The 11,981-nt window shown below is 39.8% G+C and overlaps 1 protein-coding gene across 1 annotated transcript in view; it reads left to right on the forward strand.

Moving 5' to 3' along the window:
• LOC124796253 overlaps positions 1–11,503 on the forward strand; it is a 48,367-nt gene extending 36,864 nt beyond the window's left edge. The window contains exons 6-7 of the mRNA XM_047260355.1: positions 2,410–2,492; positions 11,362–11,503. Of these exons, the coding sequence (XP_047116311.1) occupies positions 2,410–2,492; positions 11,362–11,409 (131 nt within the window). The 3' untranslated portion in view covers positions 11,410–11,503. The remainder of the gene's footprint in view (positions 1–2,409; positions 2,493–11,361) is intronic.
• Positions 11,504–11,981: the final 478 nt, after the last annotated feature.

Below are 11,981 nucleotides of genomic sequence, written 5' to 3' on the forward strand. Positions count from 1 at the left end.
GCGATCGTCAGAAGCGGAAGGTGACTGGACTGGATGATGTAACGACTGAAAAAATAACGTGTTTCCTGAACAGAAACGCGTTCTTGTCGAGAGCTCTATGTTATTCTACACCTTTGTTCCAAAAGTAGGGCACCCAAATTGACTGTCATCTGCAAGGTCGTTACTTCGACCACTCTCATTCCTATCTCTTTGCTACACAGAGCGGCACCGCAGTCTTCGCACACAGCAGGAGTAGTGGAATTTCTTCATAAGCAGGCACGTGCGATTATACGCAATGCCAATAAATTTATTCCAGAAGAGCCAAAGGAGGAAGCAAAAACCACATTGAAAACTTCGTTTGAAAGTGCTGCAAGAACACCTAACTTTTCCAGTCGCTGAATAAATGGAATAAAGCATAGTTACCAGTACATGCCAAGGCCTTACTACTTCGGAAATATGTGGAAGAAGTAGAGAAAAATTTTGTTTCTGGTAATACAGGTTGTCATGGAACTGACACAACTTCCACGTGACATATCTTCTTTATTTTACATTGTAAGTATCGTAGTAAGCGACATTGTCCGCTACGCTACCGTTTTTCCCCTCTTTTATGAGATTTCATTCTGGCAGCATGTGGTTGGACTTTCCTTCTTGGTACTCTAGCGAGAAAATATTGTCTCTGAACATCTACATTTGTCGAATTATTGGTGGTTCTGACATAACCAGTTAATAAGACAGTTTGCTTACTCGCTATTTGTAGCTTACGATTCCTGCGTAGGCTTCAGCAGTCCAAATCCACCTCTCCTAGTTTGCAATAGCCGTTCACCATGGATCCCCCAGCACTACTCCTGTCCGCTCCCCTACCACGCCATCTGCACAGGTATTGTCCAAATTATTTGCGTGTACTCTGTCTCTGAGAAACTACAGAGATCATACAAGTGGACTTGCACACCTTCTAGTAGTACTTTATCGTATGTCGCTGTAGCAACGAAAGGTACCGCTTCAAAGAAGGGGCGACAGGCCTACGTTGCTGACATCAGTCTGTCTTAGAACTACTGAACGTGTTTTATAATCACCTATTGTGACATCTCTAAAGAACTTTTGTTACCTTTAAATATCAACATGGATCCAGCAAACAGGGATCTAGCGAAATTCAGCTCACTCTGTTCAATAATGAGACCAGGGAGGCGTAGACATCACACCCAGATTCATGCTGTGTTCCTTGACTTAACGAAGGCTATTGATTTAATTCTCATTGTCGTTTAGAAAAACAGAATACGAGTTTTCGAGTCTCAGAAGAGATTTGTGACTGTATTCAGGACTTCCTCGCGAATAGAAATCAACACGTCGCTCTTAATCGAACAGAATAAACAATTAAATGAAAATGAATTTTTAATAGGCCACGTTTTTAAATCGAACTAAAAGGATAAAATAATTTTTCTTAGCCCCGTAGAGATTCCTAACCCCACAGAAATACAACTGACAAAACTGCGGAATTTTTAATGGATGTGAAGTTAGTTGTAACATTTAAAATTAAAAACGTGGAGTGCATGCAGCCGATAATAGTAAGGAGGTGAACTAGAACAGGAAAAGCGCGAATCGGCATTGGTACACAAAGTGTCCTCCACCACACGCTACACAAGAAAGGGAGTTAATATTGCACTACCTTCCAGTTCTGAGCCATATTTAAAATTTCAAGTTTCCAGCTCATCACGAAGTTAGTTTAAAATCAATGCAAACAGACAAGAAAGTGATATCCATTTCCTCTTCCTCCCTCTCTCAGCTCCACCACGGGCACCTGCTCGCTTATCACCTCGAATGCATTCTGGCACTATCTGAACAACACGCATGACCTGCAGAGCAGGTGAGATTTCAGATTTTAGCAATCATTTTGTCTCCTATTCCCACCCATGCTGATAAGACAGACATGAAAGCGAATTTATACTGCATTGTCATCCAGTTCTGAGCTACGTTATAAGTTCAATAAGTCTAGCACATCGGGAAGTTAGTTTAGAATCAATTGCAGAATCTGTATCGAACAGACAGAGCGACAAGAAGGCAACCTAATAAAAAAACTTTGTAAAATAAGGCACATTAGATCTAATTCAAATGTTGATGTGCAGTCGTTCTTCCCAAGCGACATTCGCAAATGAAACAGACAAGGGAGCAGTAGGTAGATGGTGAGGTGGTAGTACCAGAAAAACCCTCTCCCTCATACTGTAAGATGGCTGGCGGAGTATGGACGTAGATGTAGATGTATATTGAAGTTCTGATACATGCCTCTTTTATATGAATCGCTCTTTGTTTAAACAGTTGTTTAAGGATGTGTATATTGAGAGAATAATCTTATGAAGCTAGATGGAAGGGAAATGACACGTTTGTTCCGTCACACATGTGCTACAGTCGCTGACATTGTGCCTTTTTGTATCACAGTTACAGGATGCAGCGGCTACTGCGAATGCGGGATCGCTGCTGGCGACTGCTTGTCCGAGGGTATGGAGGCCAAGGGCTATGAGGTAAGCTGGCAGTCTGAGGTGCAACCAGCGAGTCTTTAGATTACTACTAAGTAGGTATAAGCTACGGGGTACAACAGGTAGTAAACAATATGTAGAAGAACCAAGAGGTAACAATAAGTATGGAAGACCAAGAATAATGGGCTCGGGATACAAAGAGTATGAGACAAGACTGTAGTCTGTAGCTGCTGCTGTCTATACACTGTCTATACACAGAAGAAGCAATGGCGGAAATAATAGAAAGCGAGAACAGCCATTCCTTATAGGCAAACAACTACTGTTGAAATAAAGTTTGTAAGACATAAACCGCAGTCAATGTCTTTTTATTGGCCAGTATCACGCAGTTTAGGGGGAGCATCGTCAGAAACTGTGGAACTTAGAAAGTGTTACGGTGTGTAATGTTAAACTGACATAAAAGACATGATCATGGACATTAGAGATACTGACCACCAGCTTAATCTCTGATATCGGCAAGGTAATCAGCCAACTAGTTTGAACGTAAGTTATCATATTGGAAATTTAATTCGTTCTTTTGAAATTACACAATGTAAATTCCACAGGTTCTTACGACGTCCTTGTCACACCGAACTAAACTGACCAGTAAAAAATACTGATTGCGATTTGTGGCTGTCCGACAAAATGAAAGAAAGGTTCAGGAGTTGGAGGGAAATATAGATCGAGACGATGTCACTGATAAGATTCGCTGATGACAGTGTTATCCTCAATGAAAATAAGGAAGAGCTTCAGGACGAGTTGAATCTAATGAACATTCTAATGACCACACATCACAGATTGAGAGTAAACCGAATAAAGAAGAAAGTAATGAGTACTAGCATAAATCAGACTAGTGAGAAATTTACCATCGACACGATGTCAAGGAATTCTGCTACCTTAGAAGCAAAATAATCCTAGACGGACGAAGCTAGGAGGGCATTATCAGAACACGCAAAGAAGGCATTCCCGGCCAAAAGAAGTCCACTAGCATCAAATGAAAGCCTTAAACACGGGAAGAAGTTTCTGAGAATGTACGTCTGGACCACAGCTTTGAATGGTAGTGGTAGATGAGCTGTGGGGAAACTAGAACAGAAGACAATCTAAGCGTTTCAGATGTGGTGCTACAGGAGAATGTTGAAAATTAGGCGGACAGATTAGGTAATGTATGAGGAGGTTCTACACAGGATTGTCAAGGACAGCAACAGGTCAAAAACTTTCACGAGAAGGAGGGACACAATTGTAGGACGTGGGTGAAGACATCAGGGAGTAACCTCCATGGCACTAGAAGGAGACGCAAAACGCAAGAACTGTAGAGTAAGACAGAGAGTGGAATGTATCCAACAAATAACTGATAGCCACTCTGACATGGAGGGATTAACGCAGGAAAGGAAATCATAGCGGGCCTCATTAAACCAGCGAGATGACTGCTGACCAAAAGAAGTAACCTCCGGCACACAGATTACCTTCGACTCTTTCTCATAAAATGAGACCTGGCTACGATTCCATGTTTTGTCCGTGAATGGCGAGGCCCAGTCAGCAGATTCTCAAATCTGTAACTCCCGTGGACGTACCTATGTTGTGGTCGTTGGCTTTACCAAAGTTGCTAGTTAATGTCTTCGTATTATGTTCGAGACGATTTTGGAATTCATGAATAACAAATAAAAACTTCTGTGATGTTTATTACGATTTAATACTTGGCACCACAAAAACCGCACAGCTCTCCTCCATTTCGTGTCATCTCAGTGTTGCCACTATACTGTTTATTAGAATCGAATCCGCTGGAACTGTTGCTCCCATCATAGTAACTGGCCCAGCTCGCGGAAAACTCCGTAGTTATCAACCTTCCACTGAAGCGACTTCTGTAGTTATGGTGGCTTGTGAGGACATTCTTATGGCGTGAAACAACCCCTATGTCCAATTTACAAAGTATCTTAATGCCTCAAATAAATCTTTGGACAATAAACACTGATAATGTACGCCAACTTTCTGCAGGGCTCAGTGGTTACAAATAGTGTTCAAAGATACTAACAGAAAGCTGGTTCTCTGTGCATGCAAATCATGGTTGTCATGTACTGCTTGAACCGTGTTTACTTACCAAACAAAAGTCGCTAAAAGAATGTCAAAATCAAAACTGAGGAGAAAATGATTTCATATTCGTCATAGATTCCGAATCGGAGCAAAGTATTTCATGTGTGAGTGAAGCATATTTATTGATGTTTTAAATAATTGATATTAATTGGAACATTGATGTTTTTATGAAACAAATTACATGTGAAGAAGTACTTCGACCTTACACATCGACTGTGGCGCTTCACTTACTTCAGACGCTTTTCAGAAAAAGCGTAAAAGTAATCCGTGCAGTGCTCTCGCAGTGGGCTTTGAAGAATTTGTAAGTGGAACCCATCACCCACGAAAGCTCCTACGTCTCTGCGAAAAAGAGGTGGTTCTAGCTTCGAATTTACGTTGTTAGTAATGCTGTGGATTATTTCTAAAAGAGAGGCCAGTCACGAAACCGGGAAACAGACGAAGATATGCAAGATCGCTATTAAAAAATACGGATAATTTCAAGACAATTTTAAGTAGTAACCGAAAATGTATTTTACGTAACCTCAGAACCAAGTTTTATTGCCGCGCGGGATTAGCCGAGCGGTCTGGGGCGCTGCAGTCTTAGACTGTGCGGCTGGTCCCGGTGGAGGTTCGAGTCCTCCCTCGGGCATGGGTGTGTGTGTTTGTCCTTAGACTTAGGATAATTTAGGTTAAGTAGTGTGTAAGCTTAGGGACTCATGACTTTAGCAGTTAAGTCCCATAAGATTTCACACACATTTCGTACAACATTTATTATGCGAAAATTTAGAATGAACGAAGTGCCTTCCATGGGAAACAATTTTTTGCTCGCAAACGCTCTTTAATTTACAAAAAGAGCCAGAGAATTCAAAAAAGCATGTCACAAGGTGTCCTTCATATATTGCTACGCTTTAAAACACATGGATTCTACGGACGGAGCTCTTTGAAATGTGGCAAGAGTTAAAGGGTGTAGATTGTACTGAAATTAATTACAATGAAATGAGTTAACTTTATGTACGATTGTAATAACACAGAGCTAATATAAAGTACGTCATAACCCGTAGGCATTCGAAATTGGAGGAGGTCGTTGGGGGTGTGCGGTCGGGGCAGTGGAGCAAAAGGTTCCTTCGCTCTTTCTAGAATTTCGGGATATAGATTATTTATTCATTACAAAATTCCCACACTTCGCTAGCAATGATTTTCTGCAGATACACCATTGTCGAGCGTCCTTTTCTCGACACCCTTATTTCAAAATTAAATATCTCGAAAACAAATATCGATAGAGGAATGCAGTAAACGGTATGTTTATTGTGAAAGCTGTAAGAAGTTTATACAGCAGTTTGAAATAATAGTTACAAAAGCTGCTAACAGATGGCCTAGTATAAATAGTGATCCGAAGCCCAGAGCAATCATTTCCACTATTGAAACGTGAAAGGAGGTTAGCGTACCGAAGGAAGAGATTAAAACCATGTACTCCATTGAACAACGCGTTTATCTGGTGCTAGAGTTCCACAGGTTAGAAGAGAGTCCTACGGCAACAAGGCGAAGTTTTCAAGCACGATTTAATGTTCCAAAAGGACCCGATGCGAAACCCATTCGTACGCTCTTCGCAAAATTTCAACTAACAGGCAGCGAAACTGATGATCTAGTGGGGCATGTTGACCGCAAGCAAACCGCAGTTACGCCTGAAAATATCGCCACAGTTTCTGGAATTATTCAGCGAAATCCAATGTCATCCGTCCATAGAATTGCATCTGAGACTGGTTTGAAGCGTTCCAGCACGCAGAAAATACTGAGAAACAGCCTACACATGTTTCCATTCAAAATTCAAACGCACCAGGCCATACCCGTACGAGCTGTGTAACAAAAGGTTGCCTTTGCTAATCAGATGCTCACAATGATTGATAGTGAATAAGCAGAACTGGCGATTTTGGGGTTCCGAAAAGCCATATTGGAGTGAAGCGAAACTCCTGTATTCTCCTAAAGTTAGTGTGTGGGCTGCAGTATGCAGTAGAGGCATTATTGGCCCTTTTTTCATTCGAGAAACGGTCACTGGTGCACGTTACGTTGCAATTTTGAAACAATTTGTCGCCATTACAGCAAGCGTTAGAGGATCGCCCAGGTACTGAATGGTTTATGCAAGATGGAGTCCGACCACATCGTACCGAACAAGTGTTTCGCTTTCTTGAGGAATAATTCGGGAATCGAGTCATTGCTTTGGAATATCCCACATTTACTGGTGCAGGCATGGATTGGCCTCCATATGAGCCGGATTTGACTCCCTGTGACTTTTTTTGTGGGGCACAGTGAAAGCCATGGTCTACCCAAAGCATCCCGCCACGCTGGACGAGCTTGAAGCGGCGATCTCTGTGGCATGTGAATCCATTTCGGTTGAGACACTACGAAATGTGGTGGCGAATTTCATTCTTCGTTTGCACCACCTCTCCACCTCTGTAGTGCCAATGGTGAACATTTTGAAAGCATTGTGATGTGATTGTTTGCAAAGATTGTTTTCATACGATTATTTCACTTATGTATGCTGATATGAGCTGTACAGCGTACAGCGCCATCTGTTAGCAGCTTTTGTAACTATTATTTCAAACTGCTGTATAAACTTCTTACAGCTTTCACAATAAACATACCGTTTACTGCATTCCTCTATCGATCTTTGTTTTCGAGATATTTAATTTTGAAATCAGGGAGCCCTTTTCTGGACACCCTGTAAGAAATACTGTGGCTTAAGCACTCAGTTTAGTTCGTCACTGTGGGATGTATACCAGATAGGAATGATCGAGGAATTATAGAAGATCCAAAGAGGAGCAGTGCTTTTCGTTAGGTTTATTAAGTAAGCGCGAAAGCTTCCCAGAGATGCTCTCCCAACTCCAGTGGCACACGCTACATGAGTGGCGTTGTGCATAGCTGTGTGGTTTACTGTACTGATTCCTCCTGCGTATATGCCGAGAAAAGCTCATGAAAGGAAAATTAAGGAGGTTTCGAGGTCAAATGGAGGCCTACCAACAGTCTTTCTTCCCACGTAACAAGAAAGGGAGGAAGTGAAGTGATGCTTGCGCACGATGTACCCTCCAGCAGAATCTGTGGTGTACAGATTTAGATGCAGAAGTAGACGTCTCATTCGTTATGATTCATATTTGACTTTTCCCGACAAATAGTGTGAATATATTACTAGACCAAAAAATAACTTCTATAGAGACTTCAAGATCTTAACATTAGTGCAGAAAGTAGTGGCGACCATGAATTCACTCGTTCAGCAATCTGTCCTAGTGTATTAAATGTCTTATGTGTAATGTAGTGAAGTGTAAGCCTGAATTAAACACCATTCTATTGCCCAACTCCATGTACTCTACTGAAGGTTCTCCTCAAAGAAACTCATAAAAATAAACATTTTACATTTGTTATGGTCAACATTAGCACTGAAGTTCAGTAATATTTCATAGTGTTAAATCATTTCGTTGTGTTGCATTGTAAAGTGCAACGTATTTAATAGCAGATTAAGTGGTACAATATATGCTTTTACTGACAACGGCATATAGCTTCAAAAGCATGTTATTTAATGTGTAACTCGTAGTGAAATTATGTGAAACAAATCACGGAGTTACAGCTCCGAAATTTATTCAGAATAAAATGAGCATCAACAGTCTCAGGCCGGCCGAGGTGGCCGAGCGGTTCTAGGTGCTACAGTTTGGAACCGCGCGACCGCTACCGTCGCAGGTTCGAATCCTGCCTCGGGCATGGATGTGTGCGATGTTAGGTTTAACTAGTTCTAAGTTCTAGGGGACTGATGATCTCATAAGTTAAGTCCCATAGTGCTCCGAGCCGTTTTGAACAGTCTCATATCATTTCACTCTAGACCGAATCACAAATACATCACACATTATATATTTCATAAACAGCAAGATTGCTTCTCTTGTTACTTAATATTCTTTTAGCATCAGTGACTCAGATATGGCCATAAATAAGCAGCGAGTGTTTATAAATTTGAACTATAACAATAATTTATTCATTTGAAGATCGTAAATGTACCTCGTATAATTGCTTACTTGACGAACGGCAACAAAATAGTGGCATTATTAAAACGGCGATTCACTTCATATAATGTTACTCGTAGTGCCGCGAGCAAATATTTTAAATGGATAATTGGGAAGAAATTAAAGAAACAATGATAGAGTCAGTTAAAGAAATGGGACAGCCACGAAGAATACCAAAACACAGATGGTGGAATGAGCTATGTGATGAAGCAATTGACAATCGACTAAAGGCATGGAAAAAATGGAACAGCAATAAGAAACACGAATACTGGGAAGAGTTTAAAGAAGAAAGGAAAAAAGACAGCAAAAATCATCAGATCAGTGAAAAGAAAATATGACAAAGACAGATTAGAAGAAATGGATTCTGATTTCAAAAGGAACAACACTAGAGACTTCTATAAGACTTTCAGAGAAGTTTTAACAGCATTCCAGTCACCAAGTTTACATTTTAATGATAAAAATGGAAAAATGGTTTTAAGCAATAAAGAGAACTGCCAAATCTTAGCTGAATACTTTGAAAATCTATTAAACTGTGAGGAGCCTAATGACAGGTTACAATTTCAAAAACCACAACATAAAAATCCACCGTCGGAACCACCTACAGTAGAAGAAATAGAAAAGATTATCAAAGCATTGAAGAATAACAAAGCACCAGGTGAGGATGGGATAGTGGCAGAAATGTGGAAACTAGGGGGCTTATCCGCATCTCAGAAAATTCACAAAGTAATTAAAGACATTTGGACAAAAGGAATCATACCCAGTGACTGGAAACAAGCATTGATCCGCCCTCTCCATAAAAAAGGAGATAAAACAGACACCAACAACTACAGGGGCATATCCTTGTTACCAGTGACATACAAAACACTTTCTAAAGCACTTTTAAATAGAATAGAGAAACAAGCAGGACCTAATATAGGAGATTATCAAGCAGGATTTAGAAAAGGTAGATCATGTGCAGAACAGATTCTTAATTTAAAAACAATTTTGAGAGTGAGAGCTATACAAAATAAAAATACAGTAGTTACTTTCGTAGACTTCAAGAAGGCCTACGACTCAGTTGACAAACACTATTCCAGATACTTTATGAATCAGGGATAGATGAAAACACCAGAAGACTTGTTGAACAAACGCTCACAGATACAACATCAAGAATTAAGTTTCAAGGCGAAATTTCTGAACCATTCAAAATCAAAACAGGAGTTCGACAAGGTGACGGACTGTCCCCAATTCTCTTTAACTTGGTTTTAGGTAAAGTAGTAAATACATGGGAAAACACATTAAAAAACAGAGGCACAAAGGGTATAAGCATGGGCCAAGGAAAGAACAAATTTGAAGTAAAATGTTTAGCCTTTGCGGATGATATGGCATTGATAACTGAAAACCGAACAGACGCAACAGTTATGCTTGATATGTTACACGAGATTGCTGAAAAGACTGGGCTAAAAATATCCTACGAAAAAACCGAGTATATAGAACACAAACATAATACAGAAAAGTTTATGAAAACAAAGAATGGAAAAATTAAAAGAGTTGATAGATTCAAATACCTGGGGGAGTGGATCCAAGCCAATGGACTGGATAGCACAACAAATAAAGAAAGAATAAAAAAGTTGGAATTTGCATATAAATTAACACAAAACTACTACAATAAAAAATCAGTATCCATACAAGCAAAGATTAAACATTATAATTCAGTTATTAGGACACAAGCAACATATGGATCAGAGTGCCTAACATTGAATAAGAAAGGCGAATTAAGAGAACTAGAAAAAAGAGAGAGAAAAATATTAAGAAAAATTCTAGGTCCTGAGAAAAACAAGGAAAACAGGTGGATTAAAAGGAGAAATGAAGACCTATACAAAAATACAGAAAAGATCACAGATACAATGAGGAAGAGACGGCTAAAATTTTATGGACATTTAAAAAGAATGGAAGAAACACGAATTACAAAGAAAATTTTTAATTACGTTAGTAAGCTGAAAAACACCGTAGGATGGATAGAAGCAGTGAAAAAAGACGCCAACAAAATAGGTGTTACAGAAGAAATAATACGTGACAGGAATAACTTTAGGCTACTTATAGAAAACGCAAACTATGAAGAAGATGCGCCAAAACCTCGACCCAAGAGAGTGTGGACAGACGAGCAGTTGGCGAGAAAATGAAGAAGTACTGGGAAGAACGGAAGAAAAAGAAACACCATAAGTCTTAAGTTGTATGCGGTCCATTGCTGGCCAAATTCATAATTAAAAAAAGAAATATTACACGTAGTGCCGCGAGCAAATATTTTAAATTTCGTGCGCTTAGCGCCTCTGAATTCTTACGCGACCATGGACAAACATCACAAACATATCAAATTACGAAATCTATACACGATGTACTACAGCACTTGAATAATATTTACATCACTGACTTCATTACATTTTCCAGATACCCCTTCCTGCAGGATCCAATGTACTTGTAAAATAAATGTCTGGCGGTAAGGTCTTCGACTATTTTTCTCCACTTAAATGCCAGTATGTTTAGGCTGTGCTCCTTCTGTTGATGCTACAGTCTAATAAATTCTTATCAAGTCACTGTTTATTCTAAACCTCTGTTTTATCCAGAAATGATGTTGCAATGTCGCTTTACATCACTTTGCCTCGTTACTTTACAGATATAGATTAAATTACCACACAGCAAATCTTCAATACGTTTTTCAGCATATGTTGATAAAAACATACAAATGAAAACGGGATGTATTACGAATAAACGTGTTTTTGTTCTTTCAGACAATATATGAATGGCTTGCGAAAGTCATCGTGAAGGCGGATGCTTGATCAGGAAAAAGTGAAATAGAAACAGTGATCTTACTTATGTACATCTACTATTGTTGTAAGGACTTTAATAAGAAATAAAAATTCTGAAAATTCAGGAACTGTTTTATTTAACCTCATTGTTGCTAATTTGAGCAAGAATTCAAAACAATTACATTTTCTGACTGAGCACGAATGACAATGTTAGTGATGATGCTGATGATGAAGTACGTGACTGAGGACTTGCTACAAGCCGTTCCAATTGGCACTACCTGGGCGGCGTCCATTTCATGTTTCTCAGGTATAACTGTCTCAAGTACAGGTGACGATAGTGAGTGTGTGTATAGGTTATTTGCGTGTTTATATTCACTTTGTTCATGGTGACGATAGGGGAGAGGGAACCTGGTGCGGACAAATATCCTGACTCTTTCGAATAATAGCAAGGGCGTCGCCGTGCTCAACGTACCCATCAGGCGGTTGGATTACCAACAAGAGTGCCACGTGATCCATGAGTAAGGTCACATTATGAAGAGGTTTGGGGTTTATTCAGGATACTGGAGTAAAGTCTGCTGATCAGGATCTGCTCGCCAACATAT

Source organism: Schistocerca piceifrons, chromosome 4 (genome assembly GCF_021461385.2).
Source record: "Schistocerca piceifrons isolate TAMUIC-IGC-003096 chromosome 4, iqSchPice1.1, whole genome shotgun sequence".
Lineage (NCBI taxonomy): Eukaryota > Metazoa > Arthropoda > Insecta > Orthoptera > Acrididae > Schistocerca > Schistocerca piceifrons.